The sequence below is a fragment of the Cucumis melo genome, chromosome 8 (genome assembly GCF_025177605.1).
Source record: "Cucumis melo cultivar AY chromosome 8, USDA_Cmelo_AY_1.0, whole genome shotgun sequence".
NCBI classification, from domain to species: domain Eukaryota; kingdom Viridiplantae; phylum Streptophyta; class Magnoliopsida; order Cucurbitales; family Cucurbitaceae; genus Cucumis; species Cucumis melo.
The window spans coordinates 4,616,777-4,644,242 of record NC_066864.1 but is presented as its reverse complement, the minus strand read 5'-3'; the positions used below and the strand labels follow the sequence as shown (position 1 = coordinate 4,644,242).

The 27,466-nt window shown below is 35.4% G+C and overlaps 3 protein-coding genes across 21 annotated transcripts; all 3 read left to right on the top strand.

Moving 5' to 3' along the window:
- Nucleotides 1–544: 544 nt before the first annotated feature.
- Nucleotides 545–12,818, top strand: LOC103484900 (probable starch synthase 4, chloroplastic/amyloplastic). Of its 12 annotated transcripts, none has more exons than XM_008442253.3 (20): nucleotides 562–1,018; nucleotides 1,786–1,833; nucleotides 1,936–1,969; nucleotides 2,080–2,146; nucleotides 2,262–2,390; nucleotides 2,702–2,906; nucleotides 3,414–3,548; nucleotides 4,435–4,578; nucleotides 4,700–4,798; nucleotides 5,329–5,458; nucleotides 6,383–6,433; nucleotides 6,525–6,635; nucleotides 7,151–7,260; nucleotides 8,309–8,477; nucleotides 10,254–10,349; nucleotides 10,552–10,623; nucleotides 10,874–10,987; nucleotides 11,987–12,051; nucleotides 12,135–12,231; nucleotides 12,354–12,818. In XM_008442253.3, the coding sequence occupies exons 1-20, from the start codon at nucleotides 903–905 to the stop codon at nucleotides 12,471–12,473; spliced, it is 2,112 nt and encodes a 703-aa protein (XP_008440475.2). In that variant the 5' UTR covers nucleotides 562–902; the 3' UTR covers nucleotides 12,474–12,818. The 12 variants fall into 12 exon arrangements, 10 of the variants coding, with proteins under 10 accessions (XP_008440483.2, XP_050944767.1, XP_050944766.1 ...); XM_008442255.3 differs by having other exon boundaries at nucleotides 566–1,018; nucleotides 4,474–4,578; XR_007823129.1 differs by lacking the exon at nucleotides 12,354–12,818 and having other exon boundaries at nucleotides 547–1,018; nucleotides 10,874–11,652; nucleotides 12,146–12,231.
- Nucleotides 12,819–15,749: 2,931 nt separating this feature from the next.
- On the top strand, nucleotides 15,750–26,824 carry LOC103484901 (kinesin-like protein KIN-8B). 8 transcript variants are annotated; one of them, XR_007823127.1, is made up of 18 exons: nucleotides 15,750–16,111; nucleotides 16,216–16,554; nucleotides 16,637–16,708; nucleotides 16,802–16,918; nucleotides 17,583–17,671; nucleotides 18,347–18,491; nucleotides 18,580–18,675; nucleotides 19,351–19,442; nucleotides 20,028–20,276; nucleotides 20,387–20,537; nucleotides 20,869–20,931; nucleotides 21,007–21,243; nucleotides 21,357–21,461; nucleotides 21,553–21,666; nucleotides 22,371–22,630; nucleotides 22,722–22,943; nucleotides 23,210–23,373; nucleotides 26,676–26,824. XR_007823127.1 is itself a non-coding variant. In XM_017043790.2 (18 exons), the coding sequence occupies exons 3-18, from the start codon at nucleotides 16,507–16,509 to the stop codon at nucleotides 23,207–23,209; spliced, it is 2,097 nt and encodes a 698-aa protein (XP_016899279.2). In that variant the 5' UTR covers nucleotides 15,757–16,111; nucleotides 16,216–16,266; nucleotides 16,386–16,506; the 3' UTR covers nucleotides 23,210–23,715. The 8 variants fall into 8 exon arrangements, 4 of the variants coding, with proteins under 4 accessions (XP_008440488.2, XP_016899280.2, XP_016899279.2 ...); XR_007823126.1 differs by lacking the exon at nucleotides 26,676–26,824 and adding an exon at nucleotides 23,489–23,715; XR_001762020.2 differs by lacking the exon at nucleotides 26,676–26,824 and adding an exon at nucleotides 23,489–23,715 and having other exon boundaries at nucleotides 23,173–23,373.
- LOC103484903 (COMPASS-like H3K4 histone methylase component WDR5A) lies at nucleotides 24,033–27,249 on the top strand. Its single transcript, XM_008442268.3, has 2 exons — nucleotides 24,033–25,204; nucleotides 26,676–27,249. The coding sequence occupies exons 1-2, from the start codon at nucleotides 24,548–24,550 to the stop codon at nucleotides 26,973–26,975; spliced, it is 957 nt and encodes a 318-aa protein (XP_008440490.2). The 5' UTR covers nucleotides 24,033–24,547; the 3' UTR covers nucleotides 26,976–27,249.
- Nucleotides 27,250–27,466: the final 217 nt, after the last annotated feature.

The window sequence follows — 27,466 nt, the reverse complement described above, 5'->3', positions numbered from 1 at the left end:
AACCTATGAGAATGATTGGTGCTGAGCTGTCAAGCTGGCAGCTTAGTGCCAAATTTAAAACGATGATTGGTTTTCTTTTGATGTTCTTTCTTGTCAATATTGGTAGAGCTAGGCTAGGTTATTAAATATATGATTGCATCAATGCATCGCATTTTAAGTTAAAATTGGTTTTAATAATAAATCTGCTTTATCCTCACATTTATTACAAAATACACCCTTGCATCTATTAAAATATTCTTTTTTTTAGTTGAACCATCATTTACTCGGTTCTTTTGTTGACAATTCAACCTATATAATTCTGTACACAATTTAACATATATAATTAATTTTTACAGATCCAATGCGAAAGTGATTAAACAGTTGTTCTCAGTTGATGAAAAGAGTGGCTGTGGCTGTGTGTGATACTAAAAATGATATAATTTTGTCTTTAAAACATATAATCAATTTATAAGGGATCTCATGATTCTCGGTTTAAAAATAGTAAACTATTTTAATTTGAAATAATAATATAATACACAACAATAACAAAGATAAAAGATAAACAGTATAAAAAATAAAAAGACAAAACAACAACAACAATTAATTTGTGAGATAAATGCTCTCACCAAAGCGGGGGGAAAAATGAAAAAGGAATTCACGCTCCAAACTTCCAACTTCCATCGTCTTCTGATTGGTTCTTAATTGCTCATATTTCCGGGAACTGGCATACGTGATCGTTTCCTTTCGACGGAGGAGGATCATTGGATTCGAAGCTCACATGCTGCTACAGCTGAACTTCTGGCATTTGCTATTCAGACCTTCTCTGTAGGTGTCTATTTTGTGCTTTCTTTGTTAATCAGCTCAATCGCCATCTTCATTCACCAAAGCCACACCCTGTGGGCGAGCTTTTGAGCCCGAGTATAATGGTTGTTTCTACACTAACGACGACTACCTTCTCTTCATGTTTTCCCTTTCCAAAATGCATCCCTGCCCACTTGAAATCTTCTGGAGGTCACCCTCGAACTCTCTGTTGCTCAAGGCGAGTTTCTTGTTTCCCATTTTGTTTGTTTTCTTTTAGTTAATTTCATGCTCTTATTGTAATCATATTGAGTTTCATGCGATTCTTATGCCCATTGTTCAGTTCGAACATAAATTCTCCAGTTCAGTTTGTTGAGTTGGAGGTTTGATATGGATGACGTGTTCGATTTAAAAAGAAATGAGAAACACCCCTAGTATTGGTCTGCGGAACAATTTGTAGTAACCAGTAGAAGAGAACATCATATTCTAACCAGTAGAAGAGAACATCGTATTCTCAAAATAGATCGTAAAGCTACTCTTACCTATGGCTTTCTAGTTCTGAGTTTACATGTAAGAGCTAATTTGAGCTTATGGTGATGAGTGAGTGTAGCAAACGTTCTTCTTTTCTTCTTTTTTTGAGTTAAACTTATGTGTTGGTGTGAGATTTCAACCTCTGACTTCTTGTTTATATGTTTTATCCTGGAATGTTGAATCAACTCATTAGTAGTTCGATGGAAATCTTGTTTATTTGACCGTAGAAATTCTGTTGTATCAGTTTAATCCATTCACAGTCTTGCTGTAAATTCTTGGAAAGTTCTGTTCGATCGTTATCAATAAGAAATAAATTTTTTCGTGAACTATTTCTTGAATTCTTTGATAGTCTTTGAAGTTATACTCAGGGTTTGTCAATGTTACTACACTCCGAGTTAGACAGCAATTTAATTTCCCTCTTTCATCAACTCTATAGTGTTTGGCGTCATGACCATTTTAACTGTCTATTCATTTCAGTGGAGATGAAGATCTTAATGGCTTAATTAATGTGTCATCGATGTCGGAGTAATTTTTCCTAGTTTTCCTTTGCAGTCATCTCTTGGTGCTTTTCGTATTTCAATAGCCTTGTTATCTATGACAGCTTGAGTTTTTGTTCTATAACTCTAGGTCGGAAAGACGTGGGGGTGCACAGATGGTGAAGGTAATGCCTCATTGCTTTAAATATGTCTGTTTACTTGTCCATTTAGTGAATGTGATAGCTGTTATTTGCACTTTGCGGGCTAGTCATCTGATAGTAAACGTTGCATTCAGTCGTCAGATGGTGAATTACCGGCAAAAAACAGTGAAATTTGGCAACTCTTCAAAGAAGCTCGGCAGAGTATCTCCTCAACTATTTCATGTTTTTATATTTGTTGCTTAATTGTCATTTCCTGTACTTCGAACTCCATTCAACCTGTTGTTGTTTGCATTCTCATATGGACTGTATTACTCAGATATCTTGTACTTGGATAAACAACGTGCTCTTGCTATAGAGGAGCTGAACAAAGCAATCAGTGAGAAAAACTCACTGCTTGAAAAGATCGAGGAACTAGAGTTAGAAAAGCAGGCTATGGATAGAAAAGGTGACAAATAATCACGGCCCAATCTTATTGTACCCGAATAATTTAATTGACTGATGTAACTAATACTGAATATTACTTCAAAGTGTTTATTTTCGTGCTTCTTTTCTAATTGGCATATGGTGCTTTGTTTTCTGGTGGACAATACTTTTCCCCCTTTTTTGTTTGTTTGCTTGTGTCTCTCTCGCTCTCTGTTATTTATACTTCACAAAAGTTTGTCATCTAATAAAGATAAACTGGCACAAGAGAGTAAGGTAACTGATAATAGAAGATTGAAGTTGTAAAAATGTTTCTTGGGCTGTCGTTTGAACCAGATCAGGCATCAATATGCTGGCAGTTGCTACTTCGGATTGATTCTATGGTTCTCACCGGCATGATTAACTCTGAAGAGGTGTCTAAAATGAGACGGCTGGTAATGGATCACAAAGTTAGCATCGTTGATGCTTTCACAGATATCCTGCAGAAGAAAGATGCTGAGGTTTTAGCAGAGCTACGTCAGTTTTCTTACAGAAGCAAGAAGTAATTTATCTACTTGAGTTTGCAATCATATTCATCTTTCCCTTTTTCTACTCACCATCTAAGGATTATGCTTTAAACTGTGAAACTGCATCAGGACTTGTAATATTCTAAATATGTAAAGGATGTGATTTGTCTTTTTGGTTGCTGCTTAAGAACCGACAGAGAATTCTATTCCATTGCTTGTTCAATACATCTAAGCTGGTAAACTTTATAAATTTTCATTGGAAAACACAATTGACACAGAAATACTGCAAAGCCAAAGATTTTTCGTACAACCTTTATATATTGATGACTTAGTCCTTGAAAGTTGAAAGCTACGTACCATACATACACAATAGTTTCACAAGAGATTCTTGATGGCAGATGAAGTGTCGAGTTACTGGCACTCCACAGGCACTTATAGTTTCTTTCTTTAATCTTCCATGCTCTCCCCTTTCCTACACCCTTCCAAGTCATTTTCTTCTTTTTATTATAATCTATCAATTCACAGTATTCTGTTCATTTCAGGAATGGTTTTCACATTGTTCACATTTGTACTGAAATGGCTCCAATAGCATCTTTTGGAGCGGTAGCATCATTTGTAACAGGGTTATCTCAAGCTCTACAAAGAAAAGGACACTTGGTGGAGGTTATCTTACCAAAGTAAAGATCTTCCTTTTGTTAATTGGTTTCATCAATTCTGGCCATTAGATGCATGATTACTGGAAATCTTATTGCTTACATGCCAATTTTGGATTCCATTTCTTATTTGTAAGGAGCAGAGGCAAACAGAAAGTGATTATAACCTTTTCATTAAAACTGGCTCTTGTCGTTAATTTTCCCCTTTGTCTACTGCTAACTCATTAGGTAGCTGCCACAGCCCTCAAGTCTAAATACGCCTTTATGTTTTTCAGCTCGTCCGTGTAAAATTACTATTCGTGTGGTGCATGTCTTCTGTTTTCCAAAAGTTGCCTTGAAGTACCTCAATTTCTTTTTGAGCGTGTGCACGCGCACTTTGCGATCATCCACGAACTGTTTGTAAATAAATTCAATATTAACTCATAGGCAAAATGGAAATATGAAACTTTAATGACATAAACTACCCGACCATTGATCGTTACATTGAAAAGCAATTATTTGGTCTATCTAAACAATTTTCTTAAAGTCAATCTCCTGCTAGTTTTTATCTTCTTCCCACTTGGATTTGTGTGAACTGTGATTAGCCGTGTGCATCATGGTTGGAAATCGTTGGTTGGAGCTCTGAGTGACCTCGGGATCCTAAAGCAAGAAAGTTGTAGTTCTTGAATTATGACATTTTTTGGTTGCCTGGAACTATAGCGAACCTTAAATAATTCACCAAATGTTTACCAACAAGCCTGTAGGTGAAGCATAGTGGTACAGAGCGGGCTGCAGTTGAAAACCTGCTTATTGTCCAATTGTTCATTTGTTTGAATTATTTTTTTTATGAGGGAAATCAAAATTTGTTTTTCTAATTTCAGGAGCATCGTTAAATTTGATAGATCTTCACTCTTTTAATTCTTATTCAAAGATGGATCGCAAAGTTTAAGTTCAACATGTTGCTTTCAAGGTATGGAAGCATGAACCTAAATGAGGTTCAAGGGTTGCGAGAGATTGAGGTGGAGTACTATTCGTATTTTAATGGCCAACTGCATGGAAACAAGATATGGACCGGGTGAGTCTGATTGAAATTAAAAAAGAAAAAAAGAGAAGAAGAAAAGAAGAAACTAATTGAAATTTAAAATTGGAAACTACTGTATATAATTCTTGTATCTCATTTTCACGTCCTTGTATAGGGTTGTTCGTGGCATAGGGGTTACTTTCATTCAACCTTTGTATTACTCATCATTTTTCAACCGTGAGAAGGCACATGGATACTCTGATGACTTTGAACGGTATGTGAATAGACCTGAGGCTGCTTATGGCTGCCAAGACATTCTTACTCCATTTGAGGATTCCTCTGAGTACAAACTCTGCCTATGCTTGTCGAATGTCTATTTCATTTTCTAGGCATACTTTAAATTGTGTCAAGACGCTTAGAATTTAAAAGTTAATGCTGCTTTCTTCCACCTTATTGGCATCCGAAGCTTGAAAAGTAAAAGACCGTTCCATGCCCTACAGATAATTGAACTTCATTAAGACTGGAAGTGTGCATCGTTTAATAATCTCTTGCAAAATTTAGGATATCTAACTCATTGGATTTTGTACCAAAGTGGTCATCTTCCAGCCAAGAAAATAATTTAGGCTATTATAAAAAGTTTTGTTTCCAACTATCACTATCCATATAATTCGAGATAAATGTTGAAATGCTCTGGTTGAAATGCTTCGATATGAATCTTATCAATGAGGAAGACGATTTTCATTAACAAAAGAAACAAAGGCACGTTTCTTGATCTCACCTATTTAGTTATTCTCACGTTTTCAGTTTTATGTACTTCTCTCGAGCATCATTGGACTACATTGTGAAATCTGGCAAGAAGCCTGATGTGTTACACATACACAATTGGCAAACTGCTTTAATAGGACCGCTTTTCTGGGACATTTTTGTTCAACAGGTTTGTTCAACTTGTAATTAGTAACTCTTGTTTTCTCATCCTTTTCTCCCAATATCACTTTTAGGTTCAGATTATACATCGATTTAAGGGCTAAACTTTCGTTTCCATATTTGTTCCTTTCTGTATATCTATGACATCGTGTTAATTTATGTTAGTTTCTTGTAATAAAATGTTAATTTATCTTAGAAACTGATTTTCCTTTTTCCCACACCATACGATCTTTTTAATGTCTAGAAGTTAGTTCTGAAATTTCACGCAACTCAAAATAGTAGTAAGGGAAGTATGAAACCAGGGAAAAGTTTTTTGAGAAAGAGGTAAACGTTGAAATATGTAAATGGGGATTTATAAAATGTAGCAGATAAAGGTCAGGATAGATGATCTCGAGCTTCCTAACTTCAAATTTCGAGAAAACAGCAATTTTTAGTATGATCTCTTGATTGTCGGCTGAGTACTAATCTAAACCCTTTCTTGGCCGACAAAAGTTCTATGAACTTTCTGTTGTCCTAGTGGATTTTCTTACAAATTCCAGTGTAGAATCTGTAAACCAAGAAAAAACCTCAGTTGCTGTGGCAAATAGCAAACCGGTCTATTCACCATTTTGTTATCCTCTATGGATTTATTCTCCATTGGTGGATATTGGAGTACGTATCTTTTAATTTAGATAAGTCGTCATGGACCTTTTTGGCTGAATGGGTTGCTATATCATCACATTGTTTTAGATGAAATACTTGAAGTAGTATATTGCTCTGAATTAAATACGTAAGGTGGTTTTTTTTAACCTTGTCAAACATTGATTTCCATTACATACAGCTGAGCTGTTTGGTTTATGACCTGGAAATTACTAAGAAAAATGGAGCTTATTAGCTAAATTATCTATATATACTTAGCTACTTAGCTTCTACTAATTTTTAAAAATGTCTGTAGGGACTTGAAGGTTCTAGAATCTTATTTTCGTGTCATGACATTCATGCACAGGCAAGTTGGAAGTTCTGGTTTTTGCAGTTTTTTAAAACGTGTTTCCATTAGGATGTTTATCTAAAGTTGTCCAATTTGAAAAATATCCTAGTCTCTAGTACAACCGGAGAAACTAGCACTATGTGGACTTGATCCTGCAAGGCTTCATCGCCCTGACCGTCTGCAAGACAGTTCCAATACGCACCTTGCAAACCCAATGAAGGTATAGAATGTAGAATATACGTGCATTTCTTAGCAAATGCCAATCTTATTTTTTTAGGTGTAACTATAGTCTAACTCTTGTTTGTCTTGTTACTAGACAGTATTATGTTCTTGAAGAGTTATACATAGGCCTCATTGGTGTTGAGGATAGAGCATCATTATTTATGCTTGTAGTTCGACAACACAGGTTGAACTTCTTGACAGGTTTTTAGGCACTGGAAAGTTCATTATGCTTGAATGATATATACTATGAAATGTTGGAGGAATCAATAGTTATTTTCTAGAAATGCATAAGGTCGCTTAATGGAGGTAGGTTCAATTCTGGAAGCTTATGATAGGTAATTGAAGACGTGCCAGAAATAAAGTATTTGTTAAATGTGCCAGCACGAGCTATGCCATAACTTTAGTCTTTATTTATTTTAAATCTTTGTTTCATATTCAATCTGTCTATTATATATCAAGCTTCTTATGGCCCGGTATCATGCAATAAGTAATTTATTGCTTCTGGTTTTGCAGGGTGGAATCGTTTACTCCAATAAAGTTGTAATAATGTCATCCACACATTCGAAAGGCCGTATAATTCATAGTTCGAGTCATGGTTTGGAAACTACCTTAAACATGCACAAGTAAGTGGCAGTTTTTTATATCTCAATACAGGAAAAAGAAAAGCAGAGGAAAAATAGTAATCTTTGGGAATTCCTAAAACTGGATTGGTTGAGTTCTTTCTTGAATTATGTTACAGAATAATTATCCTTGTTCTTAATGATTGAAACTTGATGATAATTCTTAGTAGACAACCAATATAGAGACTACCGCCAGCGTGTGGCTCTCTAATATTTTGCTAAAATGAGAAGGGGAACAATTCCAATCTACCTTCGACATTGTTGCATCAGCATATATATGCATATACTTCCTATATATTACTACCCTAGGGCTCCACACTACCTTTGTACAAAATAATTTCCCTCCGTTCTGAATTCTGATTATTAACCTACTTTGTGCCTTGCCGCCCCCACCTTTCTTCTATCATTTGAAACATAAACATGGCAAAAATATTAGGTTCAGATGTTTAACGGATAAAAAAAAGGGACTAGTGTTATTTTATCATTATTAGTGTTTTTTTTTTTTTTTTTGGGGGGGGGGGGGGGATGGGAGTGGAGAAAAGGGGGAGAAATGCATATGAGTACAAGAGAGCAATCAATAATCAAATCTCATTTCATTGGACCTAAGTAGCTGTTTACTCAGGGCAAACATTTATTGATTGGTAGAAGAAGCTTAAGTAAATAGTAAAATTTCACACTTTTAAAGGGAAACAACATACTGCTCCTTGTTTGGCTTCAGGCAATGCAACCTCCTCTGACAAAATACCAAAGCATGGTAAATACTTTTCTCTTAGGAATTTGAGGTGCTTGCCTCGTCTTCACCCTACTTCTCGCAAGCACACATAATTTTTCCCCTTTCATATACAGTATCTTACTTAGATACTGCATATGAAAGGAAAAAAGAGAGAAAACTTTGCATCTCTCATATAAATCTTAGGAATTTTATTTGATAGCTTCTAACTATACCTTCAGTGACTAGGTCAAAGTGCAACATATTACTCCTGGTCGTAAAAGCCATGTGGGATGATTTTACTATTTTTCCTTCAAGTTTCTGCTTGTTGCTTTATTGCAGGGAAAAATTGCTTGTTGCTCCTTGTGGGTTTGACAGCTCGGCTTGGGATCCTGAAAAAGATAAAATTCTTCCAGAAAATTATAGTGCAGATGATATGAAAGGAAAAGCTGTATGCAAAATCGCATTGCAGAAAAAAATGGGGTTAGCTGAGAATTCTTCTTTTATTACCGTGAGTATCATTCTTGTTCAAATAGGCTCTGGAATGGAATGTTCTCTGGAACTATAGGTTTCTAAGTCATGATATTTTATTGTTGTCTGTTCTGATACTAATGGAAAGATTTATGAAACAATTTTCTAGTCAATGGATTCTCATATGAAATTTTATTCATGAATCCAAATGTGACCATTTGGAGAAGTTTTCTTTCAAGATATAGAAAGTTTTCCAGGTAATAGAGATGAATGTTGTAAGATTCATTGTAGAGGCTATATGTAATAGGGGAAATGGCAAACTAGATTATACTTTCTTCCGAGTAACCTTGTGATGATGTTTGCCAAACTATCATCATTGTGCATAATGCGCAATCTCCAAGCTATCAAGCATCGCATTGTTGCATTCCCTGTGGAATCTTTCTATCTTCATTAGTGGAAATAGTCATGAAACAGTGGTCTCATTGTTTTCTCTGGAAGCCTCGTTAAATACCTTTTTGTTGTACTAGAAGTAAAGACCCTTTGCATGGAATGTTTGAGGATTGGGCTTTATAGGTAGTTTAAAATCAACTTCAGTTTCCCCCCTGTCCCAATTGCTCTTGAATTTACTTGTCATCCAAGGAATTTAATTCCCATGAAAAAAAGAAGGCATCTCTTTTGTTTTACTTAAAACTTTGGAACTCCGCTAGTCATGCGCATGCCAGAAGAATCTAATGGGTTAATTGAAGGTAGTCCCATGACTGCCTTCCCTTGCTCATCTACTTCTTGGGATCAGAAGATGCAGAATGCAGACAACTCTCCTTGCCTGAAGATTCCATTGTTAACCAATTGGTCAAAGAAAATTCTCTGCTTGAAATAATCTTCCACAAGTATGTTTCCCATGAAGGAAGGCATCTACTTTGTTTTACGTAAATCAAAACTCTAAAACTTTTCCACCTATATGCACAGGAGAAGAATTTGGTAGTCGAACAAAGGAATACCCTTGCTGCCTTTCCTCTATCAATTTCTGTGGGCATAGCAGGAGTTGGTAACTCTCCTTGCTTGGAAATTCTTGTTTCATCTGCACTTTCACACTACAGTCCAATATTATCATCACTTCATTCTGAACTTGCCATGTCTTCAAAATTAGAATTCATATCCTGTCAATACTTTCTCGTTTACGTTCAATTAAGGTCCTATTCTTCATGCTGCTACTATTTCATGCCAATCTTCTACAAAAATTCCTCAAAGGTACCAATGTGTTAGAACTTAATTCCAATATTCATATAGTGCTTGAAAGAATGCACGGGTTACAAAGAATTTGGCGAGCCTTCATTTCTGTTTCTCCAACAAAGTTGACTTCCTATAAATAGAATTCAATATCCTACTTGTAAACTAAAAAAATTGATGTCGGTTTTCAATGAGCTATGAATTCTCTTACCATCAGCACCTTACTAAACCAATTTGTTCGTCAATTTTCAGTTGCCAGGTTTACTTCATTTCTTCTTTCCACGCCCTTCTTCTTACATACTCAGAACGGTATGGGTGCCTATCGTCATACTTACCATCCACATCCATATATTTATGTTTGTAGCATCCCATTCTATCATTTTCTCCTGCAAATTATCTTCTGACCTTAATTTAGGAGAGAGGCTAATGGTGTCTGAGTGTCTACCAGACAGCTTTCCCTTCTTTTTACTTCACGGCTTTTATTTTCATGATGTATTGTTACTTTTTCTCTTTGCTTGAATACTGAATCTATAAGATGCTTAGTCTCTTTGCATTATGTATTTCTAATACACTTCCCATTTTCCATCAGGTTGGATGTTTTTTGTCAGATTTGTCAGATTTGTCAGATGTTGACACAGAGAACCTGAGAGCAATTGTTCAGAATGCTACCAAAATGGGTGTCCAGGTTGTAATCTCCTCCCTTCAACTACATTGACTATTGAAACCTTTTCCTTACTGACATGGTTGATTTGAAGTTACTGGAAATTTATGGTCTGTAAGTGTGCTCTATGAACGCACTCAGTGGAGTTGGTTTAGTTTTTGTAACCTCGTCCTTTTCTTATACAAATTGTCTCATGGCATGACGAGTGTCAACCGGTTTCTTATAGTTCATTTTCATGATGACTGGGGAAGTGACAAGTAGACACAAGGGACTAGAATCTCTTCAAGTAAAAATTGAGGTACTTGTTTTTTGTTTTTCTCATGTATTTTCCTTTCATCTCATAAATCAAATAATATCCTGGGGACCACACTCAATAGGTAAGCATACTGTGATAGTCTTACTGTTATCTGACACGACTAATTCCTCATATATGAAGTAGTGCACGATTCTGGTAACCGGCTAGATTTTTGGTTGCTTATCTTTAAACTGACCCAATTTGGCACTGTTCAACCAGATAATTTTTCATTGGGAACTATCTATTATTGTAGGATGCAAACGTGAGGTTCATAAACAGACACGATGAGACATTGTCACATCTCATTTTTGGAGGCTCCGACATTATTCTTTGTCATTCTCTTCACGATCCTATTCTGCAAGTGCCAGTAAGTTATTAATTTTCTCTTGATCCAGAGTACGAAAGCCAAATGGCCGAAGGCAGAGGGAAATCCCCTCCCCAAAGCAACTAAATCAGTACAGCCTTCCAATAATTTATAATAGACAATCAACTGTAGCTTCAAATGCATTTTTTTTCCGGTGTGGTTAGAGCACCCTATATGAAGTGTGCTAATTTTCTGTAACTGATGAAAAGAAACCCCACAATGCGACCTCCTTATCCTAAAAAATTCTGCTGTTTCTTTCCCTCCAAGTCAGCCATCATTGCACAGTTCCACAAAATGTGACTGTCTTTCGAAAGAGGACCACCAAAGGATTTAGAATAAGGTGCTCCATCTTATCTGGAAGGCACATATCCATCCCAAACTTTTGCTGCACAAAAGCCCAACCTTTCCTATCAAATGAACAATGAATGTAAATGTGGTCAAACGTCTCTTTGTTTTACTTACCAGCAATCTGAGGTGGAGATTGTTCGGTGGGGCAATTTTCTTTGGAGTTTTGCTGCTGTGTTTAACTAGTTTGGGGATCTTCGGGCCCCAAAATAATCTTCTCCAGAGGAACTCTTCCTCGAGAGCTCTCTATCAAACAGAGAGAATAGGTGAACTCTTCAGGAAGAGGAAATATGCATTGAAGTCGACCTTAGGTCAGTTTTAAGGTAATGATTTTTTTCTGGACATTTTATAAACCATCCGAAACTCCTATAAGTATTGTGGGATAATTAGATGACATCTATACTTTATCCCCTTGAGTCCCCTTATCAGTCTAATCTTCTATCCTGGACTGTCATGTGAAAATGTTTTAACTTGGAGCTTCATCCCACCTGTCGAAGTTGTACCCATAAGGTGGCTTAATTCCTGGAAGCCAGGAACTTCATGTTTATTTATGAATCCTAATTCTATAATCACAATGTGGGACAGCCTAACTTCTGGAGCATGAAGATTAATCAGCACCCTGATCCCCCTTTTTTCTTTTTTCCTTCGATAATGTAGTTGAAGGCTCTGAGATATGGATCTGCACCGATTGCAATTACCACCAATAACGATAATGGATTCAGGTAACCGTTTGTTAGCAAATCGAAATTTGGTAGTATGTGAATGGTGACTCTTTGCTCATTTATTGTGATAAAAAAAATGCTAGGCACTTTCCAGATCATGACAACGAGACCACTAAATTAGCCATGTTCATTAACTCTACCTTCGGATACTTGTCCTTCCGCCAAGCCCTAGATGAAATTGTGAGTGTTAGATGAGCTATAAAACCTCATGCAAAGTACCTTTTCAGAAATTTATTATATATTGTAGCTGCTTTATAATGCTCAATACCTTACTTATATTTGTTCTCTATGACTCTGTACAGAATAACAATCCATCGGAGTGGAATCACAAAGTATTTGATGCAATGACGAAGGACTTCTCTTGGGATGCAGAGTGCTGTGATATACATATCTCTGCTTACACAGCTATAAAGAGCTTGTGAATCAAGTACAAAGTAGAACGTAAGAGCATACATATGACGAAATTTGCATCCATCTTTGCAGCTTACGTGCAACTGGAGCTCGATTCCAGATTTCCAGTCTAGAATGTCCAGATTTTAGGTTTGTACATGAAGAGGTACATTGTTTTTATTTTCGATTATAAGTTGTATGTGAATAATAAGAATGGGAACGCGCTAAAGGTTAAGGTGCAGCTAACTAAAGTAGTCCAAGTTGTCTAAAAAGTGTAGTCATGTATGTCTAAATCTTAAACTAAGATTGACTGAGATTCAATACAATAACTGGAGTTTTCTTAAACAAGAATAAATAATATTTAACAATGTTTTTAATGATTGATGATGTACAACCAGCCATTAATTAATTGAGATCAAACCTAAGATTAGAAAACTCTAATTGCTATTTTTTATAGTCATATATAGCTCTCTCAAAGGTAAATATGACAAAATTTGTCAAATTAAAAAGGGTATACATCTGTCATTTTTTTTTCTTTAAAAAAAGGAAACACATCAAAAAAAACAAAATATCACATCTCAGTGAAAAATACTAATGAGTTGTAATACTAATGAAACAGCTCAGTATAAGGGGGAGAACAATATACAAGAAATTCTCTAGTCTAAGACCTCGACAAATGGTTATGATCCAAAGCGTTGTGAGATTGATGAGCGTGAAAAAATAAATCTCCCCTAAAATTTACATCAATTTCTTTTTTACTATATGGTTTAGATTGCTTTCAAACTCTCCTAGATCAATCTTGATGGAGGAAATCAAATGAAGATTAATGAAAATCGAACTATGTAATTATATACTCATGGAAGTCATGGAAGATATCTCGTGATTTTGGAGGTAAACTATTGATTTGAAATCCTTGAAATTTTATGGTCAAAAGAAGAGGAGTGGGAAGATAGACGATTGCAAATCTGAATTAATCACACATTTTCATGGCATTTTTGGAATAAAGTTGTTTAAGTTGTACTTGATGTTTTCCTTGAATTTTCGAGTCAACCAAAATTTTGAAACAAAAAAAAAAGTAGTTTTGTTTTATTTATTAGAACTTGGTCGATAATTTAAAATAAGATGTAAATCATTAAGAAATTTAGAGGGTCAATGTTTATGTTTTGTCCTAGTCTATTGTTGTTGCATGCCCCCATAGATTTTTAACCTTCAATTCACTTTAGTGGTCTTGTCTCAGTTTTCAAGTTGACTTACATAAGAGACCATCGTATTAATATGTCTAAGTTAGTACATTTATTTGTACAGGAGATATAGTTGAACTAAGCACACATGTAGTAAGATCAAAGCTCTCATTTAAATACCATTCACTCTTCTTCTTTGAGAAATCGTCAAGTAGAGACGGTTATAACCTTCATTTAACACTTGCCTCTTATTACATGTAACGACATAAAGGTCAAATTGTTTTTTGGCATGCAAGGTAGGATGCCGTCAATGCCTACCCAACTCAACTATTTTTATGATTGCCATATATTTACTGAAATGGCTGGTTGACCCCTCAATACTCTAAAGTGTTAGTTTTTTTCTTTTGGAACGTGTTCCCATTCTTAATGACAATCCTCAACAGCGAAGGGATAAGATTTAATTTTAAAAATAACAAAACTACCAATGAAATGAATATGCATAACCAATGAAATCTTTTAAATTGTAGAGCATTCTTTATTTGATTGATAGAATTTGTGGAGTTAATTCAATCTAAGAAGTTAATAACACACTTAATGTGTTAAAGAATATTATTCAATTCACTCAAACTTAGAAACTTGTCCTTCTCTAAGTTTTAAATGTAGTTGCAGTCCGATCCAACAGTCTATTGAACCAAAGCAATACTATCATTCTTTTTTTAGTATGTTCCCTACATAATCATATAGCACATTTACAATGATGGAAAATTTTCAATAGAAATCTGTATCTAAGTGTTTATTATCAATAGAATTTGAAATTTTTCTCCATTTTATAATTATTTTAGTTTTTTTTCGTTACATTTGGAAACAACTCCATAAATCAATTTATTAGAGATAAATTTAACAAAACCTTAAACTCTAACTTTTTAATGTTTTTGTAGATGTACCAAAGATGTTCATAGTTCAAGGAATTGAAATTCATAAATTTAGAAGTCTAAGAATTAAATAGATACATATATATATATATATATATATATATATATATATATATATATATATTTTGTAACAATACCTAAGATTTTATTCCACAGCTCAATGCCAGGTGTCAACTTTAAGAAATAAATAATAATAATTTGGAGTTCCACAATTTCACATTTCAAAAGTTCCGTAGGAAAAAAGAAGAAAAGAAAATAGAAATTAATGGCACGTTCAAAGAAACAAAATGGATTTTGTATGTTGTGTTGTAATATGCACCGTTGAGATATTTTGAACAATATTTCAAAAGATTTGTCATTTAATGATGACATTTTTTTAGACAAACATATCTATGTAATTATTTTCTAAGATAGGTCAACCTCTAGAAAAGCTACTCCAAAAAAACCAAACTTTTGAGTGTTTGCTAGAGGAAACATAGTTTTTGAATGCGACAAATATTCCAAACTAGGAAAAATATTTTGTCCTAATTTAGTTTAAAAAACCTCTATTTTTATGAGCTTATGTCGAGCTGAGAAGACAAATTTATAAAGTAATCAAACAGAGTGATTGTAATTTTTTTTCCTACTAAATATAGATTTTGTTATAGAAAAAGAAGAAAACATGGTATTTTAAAGTGTCACACACATATTTTTACCTTGACATTGTTGTTGTTTGTCACTATGCAAATTCCAAGTAAGGGTCTACATGAAGCAATTTAGACTATCAATTTATCATACTTTTATCTGTCAATATGATAGAATGCTATGTACAAGGAATTGTCCATAGCAATTTAGTCATATGTGTCCCACCCCTGAATGACCGAGTCTAATGAGTTCCAACCTTTAGTATTAATCATTCCCTTCTATTTTTCATATATTTCCATTACATGAAGGATAGTTGGAAAACCAAGGAACTAAAAAAAAAAGAAGAATATCGACAATATTGGACATATAATAAAGAAGAAAAAAAAAAAAAGAGAAGATTGAGGTGTGTCATAAAAAGGTCACAGAGAAAAAAGTGCCGAAAGAAAATGAAAATGAAAAGAAGGAAAAAGCGTCATAAAAAAGGTCGTAATTATTACCCTTATCATACGCAACCCGCAAAAAACCAATTTCAATTTGCGGTACATTTCCAAATCAAACCAACGGTCTCGATCATTCCATTTCCAGCAACCCCTTCGTTACCAATGAAAACCAAATTCCACTTGCCAGTTGCCGTCCATTTCGAAACCAACGAACGGTCTCGATCCATCCAGTTCTTCTCCAGCTCCTCCAGCTCCTCCTCTTCCTCCTCCGTCGTTACTCCATTTTAATGGCCGTTCCTTGAATTTCCATTTCTCTCTCTCATTACTTTACATTGCCACTATAATACGCCATTCATTCAACCACCGTATACTTGATCTTTTCTTTTTTTTTCCCTTTCTTCACCATACCCATTTTCTCTCTTTTCGCTTTTCACACCCCTGGGCCCGGTTTCCTTTTCAACTTCGATCATCGCTCTCTCGCCGTTTTCTTCAGGTTTGTTGTTTTCTTTTCTTGTTTATTTTCTTCGTTGTCTTCTTATCATTATGACATTGTTTTGTGATAATTCATCGTTTATGATTCTTGATTGTCTTTTCCAGGATGGGAGGAGTTCACTTAATCTTCGCATGTGGTTTCAATGCCATTTTAGGGTTAGCGATGTGACGAGAGAGAGATTGATTGATTTCTTTTCGGTTTTTTGGCATTGTTTTCTACTTAAGTTTGTTGTGATTTTCGTTTGGAGTGAAATGTGAGGAAATGTCTATTTCAGAATGCGACTGCCAGATGTAAAATGTGTTATAGATTGTTGTCAAGGCGTTTAGGTAAAATTGGACCCAAGGAACTCCATCTGATTGTTTATTGAGTATTGTGGAAATCAATGTCTGCTCAAAATGCCCAGCATCAGAGCACCCGGAGCGAAGAAATCCACGACTCTGACTGTTCGTTATTTTCCTTTTCCAACCTCCAGTTTCCTACTGCGTTATTTACTTCATGATATCCTTGTTGCATTTTGTTCTTCAGGTTGCAGTGAAATGCCGTCCTCTAAGGGAGAGAGAGCGTGGCCGTGATATTGTCAGAGTAATTGAAAGCAAGGTTATCTCAGCTGAATGCGATTGGAAATTTCTTTTTATTGACATTTTTGTCAACCAAATTAAATGCTGAAATTTGGCATCTCTAAAATTTTAGGAGGTGCTTATCCTCGATCCTGACCTGTCGAAGGATTACCTCGACCGCATACAGAACCGAACGAAGGAGAAACAATACTGTTTCGACCATGCATTTGGTCCAGAAAGTACTAATCAGGTATTTATAAGTCATCTCCAACCCCAAATTTTTGGTTTATTGGGTCTGTATACAGGTCGAATAATTGATTGATCTTTCCGGAACGATTACGAAATTGAATTCAATTGGAAAATTTCTCCATAATGCTGAAAACATGCCAAATATTTTGAATTCTGATTAGATTTTGGATCTTAGAAATTATTATTCTGGACTCTTTGGTACGTTCGTTAAACTAACCTTTTTGTGATTCATCTGCCCAACCAAATCGTTTATTTCTACTTCCTCTAAATTCTCTCCATTTGCAGAGCTTCTATAGATGTAAGATCTACATTTCATGAACAAAAAAGGGTGAAAGTTCCCGTTTATCGTCGATTCCATTATATTGAGGAATGGTTTTCACGTTTTAAGATATTGATTTTGCTAGTTTAAAATGTTAACGCAGGAATATTTTTTGTTTCTGACAACACTCATTATTGACTTCTTATCGTCTGGAAAAGATGAACTTCAAATACTGATTGGTTGTTGTGGTTGCTAAATATTTTTCTTACATTTGTTGCTAAGAATGATAGTATCTTTTTTCCGCAATTCAAAATTCTTAATTAGTATAACTATTTCATTGAAACATATTCTCTTTGCTGACGTTTGTAGCTTATTCCTAATTATTTCCTAATCCCCGTGTATTCAGGAAGTCTACACAAAAAGTATATCTTCCATAATACCTGGAGTTGTTCAAGGTCTGAACGTGACTGTCTTTGCCTATGGCTCAACTGGAAGGTATTAAAGAGGTGTTCTCTTGCTCTGAAGTTATCTCCATCTTTTCTTTAGCGGAGTTGCACCTTGTGTGCTGTATAGAGCATGCAACTAATTGGCTCTATTTTCTTCACCTTTATTTAAACCCAAGGTTTTAATGGTATATACTTCTAGTTTTCAGAGAGTTAGTACATCGTCTTTAGGTCATTATATTGACAACCAAGTACTCATGGAATTAAGTTGTGATCATGGAACTGGAATCACCTGGATGGATTTAAGTTAATAAAAGCTCCAAGGCTAAATGCACATATTGCAAAATGTGCAGTTTCATGTTTGTAACATTTTTCTTATAAATTTTTTTTGTAACATTTTGCCCTCTGATCTGTCTTCTTGCAGTTATAAATATTGCTTGATTAAATTCCATACAACTTAACATAATAAAAAAAAAGTTAATCTGATTCCTTGGTGGTGACTCAATCTGTTTAAGAGATTAGAGCTTTCTACTGTTAATGTTTAAAGTTGGTACATAATTTAAACCTGAAATGCCACGGGCTTTGATCAAATTTTATTCTGTATAGTGTATAGTCTAAATGGAAAACAAATGTAGATTGGAATAGAATATTTTCTTTTATTCTTCTATATTCTAATCTAGAATAACCATTCTCAAATTACATTTTAAAATTCAACTCCGTTTACCAGTGGTAAAACATACACAATGGTTGGGACCAAAGATGACCCTGGACTCATGGTGCTCAGTTTGCATACTGTATTCGATCTTATAAAAAAGGACAAGCGGTCTGATGAATTTGAAGTTACTTGCTCATATCTTGAAGTCTATAATGAAGTATGCTCGCCTTCCCTTTCTTTGGCAATCCTGCATGTGGTTACCTTCTTTCTTACAGAAACATTCATATTTTAAAACTATTTTTCAGGTAATATACGATTTGCTTGAAAAATCATCTGGTCATTTAGAACTTAGAGAGGATCCTGAGCAAGGAATAACTGTTGCTGGGCTTAGGTGTATCAAGGTTTATTCTTTTTCTAGTTTTATTAGATCCTTGAAATCAATATAACATGTTACATAAATTTTCACTCATCAATGAGGAGTTGCATGGCATTTTTTAAACACTTTGTTGTGTCAGGAAATTTGATGATTTAACCTGTTCAATATTGTTTTGGAAGTTGATGATGAAAACTTTAATACTTCTTAATAATAATGGTTTGGTCTTGAGCTCCAAACTTATAATCCAACTCGCACAATGTCCTTTAAGTTTATGTAGATTGTTGCTAAGTGCATGGTCTTTTCAAAGTGAGAAGGCCTTCAATTTAGAGGTCAAAATGCAAAACGGCCTTTAGTCTTCACTTTTTCTGCATTAGTTGTTATATGCTACTAATGATAATGATTTGGTGGTGCAATACTTTCGATTGGATATTCTTTAAAGTTTTGCCTTTTCTTTCAGCTAAATTACCGACTTCTTTTTCGGTTAGGAACTGTTTAAACATTTGTGAAGGTTGTTAATAAACCTCAATTCCCTGGTTTCTTTTGGATCCCTGCATCACCCTATTTGTCCTGACCTATTGAAAAAGACCCTTTTAAATCTTCTCTAAGCTGTAATTTTTCGAAAAGTTAATGATGCTCTTTTTTCCTTCTATTTTCTGTTCACTCTATAATCAAAATGCCTTTGATCTTGGGTTTACTTCAGGTTCGTTCTGCAGATAAAATTCTTGAACTTTTGAACATGGGTAATAGTCGAAGGAAAACAGATTGCACAGAGGTAAATGCTACCTCTTCAAGGTATGTTATCCATAGTTGTCATAGGTGAAGGGTTCTGATACCAGCATATCTTATATTCTCTTTGAGTTTTGCATTTTATGTTTGGCTGTTAACTAAGGTTAGTTTTCGTGTTAAAAAATTATTCTCCAAGACCTTGCTTTTTAATGCTAAAGCAGAGATTATCTATTGGACTCCATTCAAAATTGCATCACTTGCAACTTATTTAAAGGAAAAATTAGGTGCCCACTTGCAACATTTTAGGAAGCCGATCTTTAGGTATTCGTCATTACCACTGCCCACGATAATGGCTCAAGTTCATTCAACATGCATAACAGCACCTAGTCATTCGGGTTTTCAATCTCATGACTTGTCAAGTACTTTATTGGCTCATCGATTATATGATGCAGAGTCAGTTTACAGTAATTGGCCTAACCATGGATCATTTGTTGCTTCCTCATTATCACTACCATCAAGTCTAGTTATAAAAATGTGTTTAGTTATTATGTTATCCTACTGGCTCCTCTCAGTGAGTATTTATCATTTTTAGTTGCCTTATGCAACATAAGCTTACTACTCGAAATAATTTGAATAAAATCACATAAACAGATCACATGCAGTTTTGGAGATTAGTGTGAAAAGAAAGCAAAGAAACAAATATTCAAATCAGGTCTTGCATGGGAAACTTGCACTTGTAGATCTTGCTGGTAGTGAACGGGCTACTGAGACAAATAATGCTGGCCAAAAATTGAGGGATGGAGCTAACATTAATCGTTCACTCCTTGCTTTAGCAAACTGCATAAATGCGTTGGGAAAACAACAGAAAAAAGGTCTCGCTTATGTCCCTTACCGGAACAGGTATTTATGTCAGTTATTACAACATCTTAACTACTAGAACTAAAGCCTGAAACTTTATTTCTAGGCATCATAGCTGGTTTTCATTCTTTAATTACTATTTATTTTTGCAGTAAATTGACACGAATTTTGAAAGATGGTTTAAGTGGTAATTCTCAGACTGTGATGATTGCTACGATATCACCTGCAGATGTTCAGTATCATCATACTGTGAATACGTTGAAATATGCTGACCGAGCAAAGGAAATTAAGACACACGTCCAGGTCATATTTTCAGTCCTTGTGATGTCACATTCGGATTTAAACTTTGGGTTGGGGGGGGGGGGATTCTAAGCTTTTTTTTATTAATAAAATTACATCCTTTTATCAAATGCCCTTTCTTTTCTTCCTTTCATGCAGTATGACATTGTATCCTTTTAAATTCCAACCATATGTTTTTTTACTTTGTTAAATTAATTGTTTTTATGACGTCATTTGCTTGAGTTGTTTCTTATTTAAAACAAGAAATGACGTGATTTACTGAAAAGATCTGTTTACATGACTTCGATGGTTGCCAATTGCCATTACACGGATCTCAAAATTTTCTGTTTTCCAGAAAAACATTGGAGCGGTAGACACCCATGTATCAGACTACCAACGGATGATCGATAGTCTTCAGGTGGTCTGTTAATTTAATTTCTTTCTTAATGATTGTTGACCCATATATTTATCCCTGGTTATTTAATTTCTTCAGACTGAGGTTTGTCAATTGAAAAAGAAACTTGCTGAAAAGGAATCCCAGCTCAGTAGTAAACCTGTGGAAAAAGCAGCAGATGATGAGTTGTCTTGGTTGGATATCGTAAGTCATGAAATAAGCGAGAACGTTCAGGAAAGAATAAACTTACAGAAGGCTATGTCAGAGCTAGAAGAAACCAACCTTAATAATCGCTCAGAACTTCAACGACTTGATGACATTATTGCAAGACATCAGGTCCATCGTTAATTTGCAACTTTTTCTTCTGTTTTCTCTATTGATTTTTATTATTACGATAGAAAAAGCACAATTTAGTATTTTGTGACTGGCTCACACTTTCACGCTCCCAGGCTATTGAAATGGATGGAGCAATCGTAGAGGATTTGATTTCCCGACGGCTAGTGATTTTAGATAACATTCGTGACAATGATGAAGCAGGAATTAATTATCAGAAGGTATGGGCCTATGCTTAAGTCTCCCTTTAATATCCATACGATTTGTACAGTACCTCTAATGCTTATTCTAATTCTAACTCTAATTCTTTAGGAAATTGAAGCAAATGAAAAGCATCGGTGTCAACTTCAAGGCATGATTGACGATGCTGTTAGTAGAAATGGGAACAAAACCTATTTGCAGATACTTAGTCAGTATAGACTGCTGGTTAGTTTATTCTGGATTGATCTTAGATTAGAAGAGTTGATTTGCTGGACCATATATAATGTATAGGATTTTATGACTCAGCACCGGTGGTGACATACAAGGAAAATATGCCTTGTTCAGATAAAGATACGAAAAGGCAAATGAGATTATGATACAACAAAGTCCATTTCTGATATGCTTTTTCAAAATAAAATAAAAATATTTTTAAGTTTGGTATGAACCATTCATCTATTCTAAAAAGAGTTGGAATCAATTTATCCACAAACTGTAAATATTATAATTTAACTTTAAATGTTTAATTAAGTTATAAAAATGTATTATATTCAAGCATCGCATTCAAGTTTTCTTCATACCAACACTCTCTTAAAATGCATTGATTTTGATTTTTTAAAGAGGGGCATAGTCGGTCATTGGGAAATTACTTTTTCCAAACACTAGGCAAGTTAATCTTATTAAATATGGGAAAATGAAAATAGACTTGGCTTGACAGTTTTGACTTATTTTGTTCTGTTTCTGGACCTGATATTCTTTACTTCAGTTGAATGCGGTCAGTCATAGAAATCTCGTGGAGGAAAAAGAAAAAGAAAATGAAATTGAAGAAAAATTACTCTTTAAAGAATTTTGTAGATCTTATGGATGGCTTATTCCATTAATATATGGTTCAGTAATTTTCTTCAGAACCTAACGTTTGAGAAATACTATAGGGAATGGCTAATTCCGAGCTTCAGTTAGAGATGGCAATGAGAGATCAAGTCATTCACAATCAGCGAGAATCTCTGAAAAACTTGTGGAACCTGCTCATGGGACTGGGACTTGACGAGAAACAGATATTTCACCTTGCAGCCAAGCAGGGTTTGACAATTGAAGGCTGGACAATGACTTCTTCTCTGGGGCTTCTTGAAAAGCAGTCAGCCAATCTCTCTTCTAGTAGATCTACATCAGTTGGCCCATCTTCTGGAATAGAGTACATATATGCTGGATATTCAAGTTTACCTTAGCATGGTGTTTGTCTAGATTGCCACTTATATCACATTTATCATATTTATCTTTTGCAGGGAGGGAAACCAGAACTGTGACTTTCCATGTCCCGACTTCTCACCACCAGCATATTTAAGGGGGAGGAATGTCGATGCAAAGCCAACTATGTCGTTTGGTTCTCCTGAAAAGTATCCTCAAGATCTTTACAAGTCGTATCTGGATATGACAAGTCATGCTTCTCATGGTGGGAGCTGCATGTCATCATCATCTGTAGTTGGGGATTTATCGAGCAGCAGAAGGTACATTCATTCCAATGAGCTTAACACAGTTTTAGTCCTGTTGTATAAGCAATTATCATAGCTTGTATTCTGTTATTCTGAAGAGATCAAATTGGATTATTTTTCACTCATTGAGAGCCTTTCTGATGACGCTTACCAAAGCCTCGCTTCTTCTGGTCATCCTTCTTTTCATGTGCGTTCATCCTGAGATGCATATTTATCTTCTAACATGTTAGTAATTCTCCAACAGGATTATTGACGCAGTGCCTTTTACTACGAAATTATAGGGGGACGAAGGCATATAGCAACATCTATTACTAGAAAATCATCAAGCAACCCAAGAAATGAATACATCCCAGCCCATTCACGTGGCTTTAAAATAAGCTTCATGAATTGCTGTTGAAAACAAGCTCTTGGATCTGGCATGCTTTGCTCCATTTTCTGCTAGCCGGTAAGGGTGCCCATTGGTTTTGCTTTAACAACCCTGATCATGGAGGCTAGACCTCGGCTGTTTTGTAGGACAAAGAACTGATGACATTACATTTTTTTTTTTTTTTTTATAAAAGTCAACTGTAAATGTGGAGACTTGCAGCATCTTGTGATGAAGCGATATGCTTGATATGCTTGTTATTGACTCGTAAATTTCTTTTTCCTCTTCCATTAGTCAATAGCACCAACATAGCTAAGTAATATGGGTGCTATTTTGCCTGTATATATACTATTGATGTAAATACTCTTGGACGGTATGACATTTTTTTGAATTGTAAAGTGATTTACTTAATTTTAATTTTTATTTGATTAAGCGGCGCCAATTCTTAAATTTTACTCCATCTTATTAGGGTTAAAAAGGTAATGCAATTGAAAAGAGGTGTCACCTCCATAGTAAAACCAGGTATGAGCTCAGTTGAGAAAAAAGAGTAATGAGCTTATTTCAAAGAATAGATGATGGATGGAGCATATTTTCAAGACAGAGCAACGTAGGATGAACATAATAAAAATGAGCTCGTTAGGGTGGTGATGCGCTCTTATTCTTGGATTGAGTTTGATGGTTGTGGTTGTGGCTTTTAGGATAGTTTTAATCTCTTAACTTTTTAAGACAGACTTTTATTATTGAAGACTCTAAATTAGAGCTCAAGATCTTGGGAAAGCTCCCTATACTCACACGACATCCTCTTACCTTCCAAGCGGTTTTTCATTATCGATGTCCCAAGATGTAATTTCATAGTCGTTTGCAACTTGTTTTCTTCAAAAGGAAAAAGAAAATATAATAAATAAATTCTCACAATATCTAACATATACATACATACTAGCCCAATTCTTCTAATCTACCAATGGATGATTAATCTTACAATAATCCTCCATTATCGCTAAGATATGAAAGATCCAAGTTTGTTTTGAAGAAAAAACTGGGGTTTTGTATTTTCATATCCCCGCCAAATCTTAGCGCCGAGCTGTAAGAGAAAATCTCTCATCCCGTTGGGCGGTCTGAAAATCGGAGTAATCTCTACTCCCTATCATCGGAGCCGGAGAATTTGAGTCTTCACTTCGCCTTCATCTCCGGTTTTCCCCCGTTGGGTTCATATTAAACACCTTGGAATTGCGCTTTTCATTGACAGATTGAAGAGATGTTATCGGAGCCATCTCAAACAGATTCATATAAACCTTACACTCTATCCCAAACCCTAACATCCCATAAGCGGTGTATTTCATCCGTCAAATTCTCTGCAGATGGCCGTCTTCTTGGCTCTTCCTCCGCCGATAAAACCCTTCGCACTTATTCTTGCTCAAATTCCACTGTGACCCCAGTTCAAGAATTCCAAGGTCATGAACAGGGTGTCTCTGACTTGGCTTTCTCCTCCGATTCTCGTTTTCTTGTATCCGCCTCCGACGATAAGACTCTTCGCCTTTGGGATGTCTCCACTGGATCTCTTGTGAAGACGCTTAATGGCCATACTAACTATGTGTTCTGTGTTAACTTCAATCCCCAATCTAACATGATTGTATCTGGTTCCTTCGATGAGACTGTCCGCATTTGGGACGTCAAATCTGGCAAGTGTCTTAAAGTCCTTCCAGCTCACTCTGATCCTGTCACTGGCGTGGATTTCAATCGCGATGGTTCGCTGATTGTTTCGAGTAGCTATGATGGGTTGTGCAGGATTTGGGATGCGTCTACTGGTCATTGTGTGAAGACTTTGATTGATGATGAAAACCCACCCGTTTCTTTCGTCAAGTTCTCACCCAATGGGAAATTTATTCTTGTTGGGACTTTAGATAATACGTTGGTGAGTATCTTCTTACATCTTTTTCTTCATGATTTGGGATTATATATATTATGCTTGTTATCGAATATTTTGTGCTTTTGTGGATGAGTGGTTTAGTTACTGGGGATTTTTGTAGCATTTTGGTTCATTCGCTAAACTTTCGTATTGGTAGGCGTGGAAATTATTCATCACCTGAATGGCATTCTCTCATTTAGGCAAAAGTTTCAATTGGAATTCTTTATTGTTCAAAACCCAGAAACAATTACGTGTGCTAAGATATTACATTTGGAACATTTTCATCTAGGCTGAGGTCTTGGAGTATTATAAAAAATAGAACATCCACCAAACGTTTACTCGGGAGGTGTTGCGAGTGAACCTTATATTTGATCACTCTCTCGAGGGTGCTTTCACCTTTTTACTTCAGTGTCATACTCTGCGGCTCTGCCTGTCAGATTCAGAACATTAGTTTGGATGTTATATTTGAATTTGTGATCTATGATTTAAGTTGAAGGTACGCATGAGCCTCTTCTGCGTTGCTATTGCTTAATATATACTTCTTCAATTGTTGGCGACTTGTTTCAGAAGTCGTTGTGATTATTTAGGGCTAACGATAAGTTGGATATCTAAGTATTGCTTTTATAGTTATGGAAGAGAAACCTTAGAACTATTACGCATACATTTAAATCTTATCTTGCATCCAGAAGATGTGAGGGTAGAAAAACAACTTGTGGGACTAAATTAATGATAATATGACACTGATTTATAATTATTTTTCATTATCATTTCGTTATTTACAATGCTAATAAATATCCTTTTACTGGATTATTTCTTGTTTCCTCATCTTGATGGGAGTGGAACTCATGAAAACTTCACCTTGAGATTAGTAATTTGAAGGTACACTGAGTTATCAACATTTTCTGTATGTGGCTTCTGTTGTGGTCACTTTAAATGTTAAACTCTTGATGAAGATGGTTATCATTTTGACAGAAGTCAAATTTGGAATTTCTTGTAAAAATAGAACAGTTATATCTTTTGGTTTGAATTTGTTTGTCTTTTAAAACTCAAAGACATAGTTGGACAACTTGTAGAACAGTTTCTTTCTTTTGTTCCTTTTATTTGTAGAGAACCGAACTTTCATTGAGAGAGAAGAAAGAATACAAGGGCATCTAAAAAAGCAAGCCCACAGAGAGAAGTCTTACTAAAGGAAGGGATTTCTACTTTTCTATGAAGATGGTTATCATTGTTGTTGTTAGGTTTTATTTTTGACTCTGGATGCTGGAGTCTACGCATGATATGTTGATATATGGCGAGTAAGCAAGTATTATGAATGAAAGTGTACAATATGATAATTTGAAAAGCTTGTCTTTTGAACTGATGATATCAAGCAAGCCAGACTGCTGATCTCGCTTTCCACTATTTCTACTTTTATATCATTTCTTTAGTATATTGATTATTTACATGCTGGCTATCTTTTTTGTTTTTGAAATCACAGAGATTATGGAACTTCTCTACTGGAAAATTTCTGAAGACTTATACGGGCCATACCAATTCAAAATTCTGCATCTCCTCCACCTTCTCCGTAACAAATGGGAGGTATATTGTGAGTGGTTCAGAAGACAATTGTGTATACCTATGGGAGCTGCAGACCAGGCAGATAGTTCAAAAACTGGAAGGTCACTCTGATACAGTTATATCAGTATCTTGTCATCCCAGCGAGAACATGATTGCTTCTGGAGCTGTGGGAAATGACAAAACTGTGAAGATCTGGACCCAGAAGGGTCCAGAAGAATGACTAATTTATTTGTCAAAGCAATCCACGATCAAGGTTTGAACATATAACTCTGTCGTGGTGGCACAGTTCTTGTAGCTTAGTTTAATTAATTATAAACTGTTGAGAACATAACTTTTGAAAAGGTTAGCATGTAAGTTTTGTTTCTATTCTCGGCATCTCTGTTATCATCACCCCAACGTCTGCTATCACAGATTTGGTGGCGTTTATGGATGTAAAGTAGTTGGTTTGCTCCATCCAAGAGTTAGGAATGGTATTTTCTTTCTGTTTGCTTTAATTTCCCCAGAATGTTGTATAAGTATGAGTTTCGGGCTGTAAGAAGGAGAGTGGTAGTGGCTAGTGAGCCCCAAGAATGCCTCTTCAGGACCTCCGATGTACTTATAATTAGGGTTGTACAGGGAATGAATGACGCAGAACGCACTGAAGCTGAGAAATGGTCCACAAAAACGCTGACCCTGTGGAAATAATTGATTCCAACAGTATTCGCTTTGTGG

Bases quoted from the DNA above. Each gene is read 5' to 3' on its own strand.
- LOC103484903 (XM_008442268.3), top strand. From the start codon at position 24,548: ATGTTATCGGAGCCATCTCAAACAGATTCATATAAACCTTACACTCTA. The intron at 25,205-26,675 runs GTGAGTATCTTC...TTGAAATCACAG, and splicing joins GGACTTTAGATAATACGTTG to AGATTATGGAACTTCTCTAC.
- LOC103484900 (XM_008442253.3), top strand. From the start codon at position 903: ATGGTTGTTTCTACACTAACGACGACTACCTTCTCTTCATGTTTTCCC. The intron at 4,579-4,699 runs GTGAGTCTGATT...GTCCTTGTATAG, and splicing joins GGAAACAAGATATGGACCGG to GGTTGTTCGTGGCATAGGGG. The intron at 8,478-10,253 runs GTGAGTATCATT...ATTTTCCATCAG, and splicing joins AGAATTCTTCTTTTATTACC to GTTGGATGTTTTTTGTCAGA.
- LOC103484901 (XM_017043790.2), top strand. From the start codon at position 16,507: ATGCCCAGCATCAGAGCACCCGGAGCGAAGAAATCCACGACTCTGACT. The intron at 16,555-16,636 runs GTTCGTTATTTT...TTTGTTCTTCAG, and splicing joins AGAAATCCACGACTCTGACT to GTTGCAGTGAAATGCCGTCC. The intron at 20,932-21,006 runs GTGGTCTGTTAA...TAATTTCTTCAG, and splicing joins GGATGATCGATAGTCTTCAG to ACTGAGGTTTGTCAATTGAA.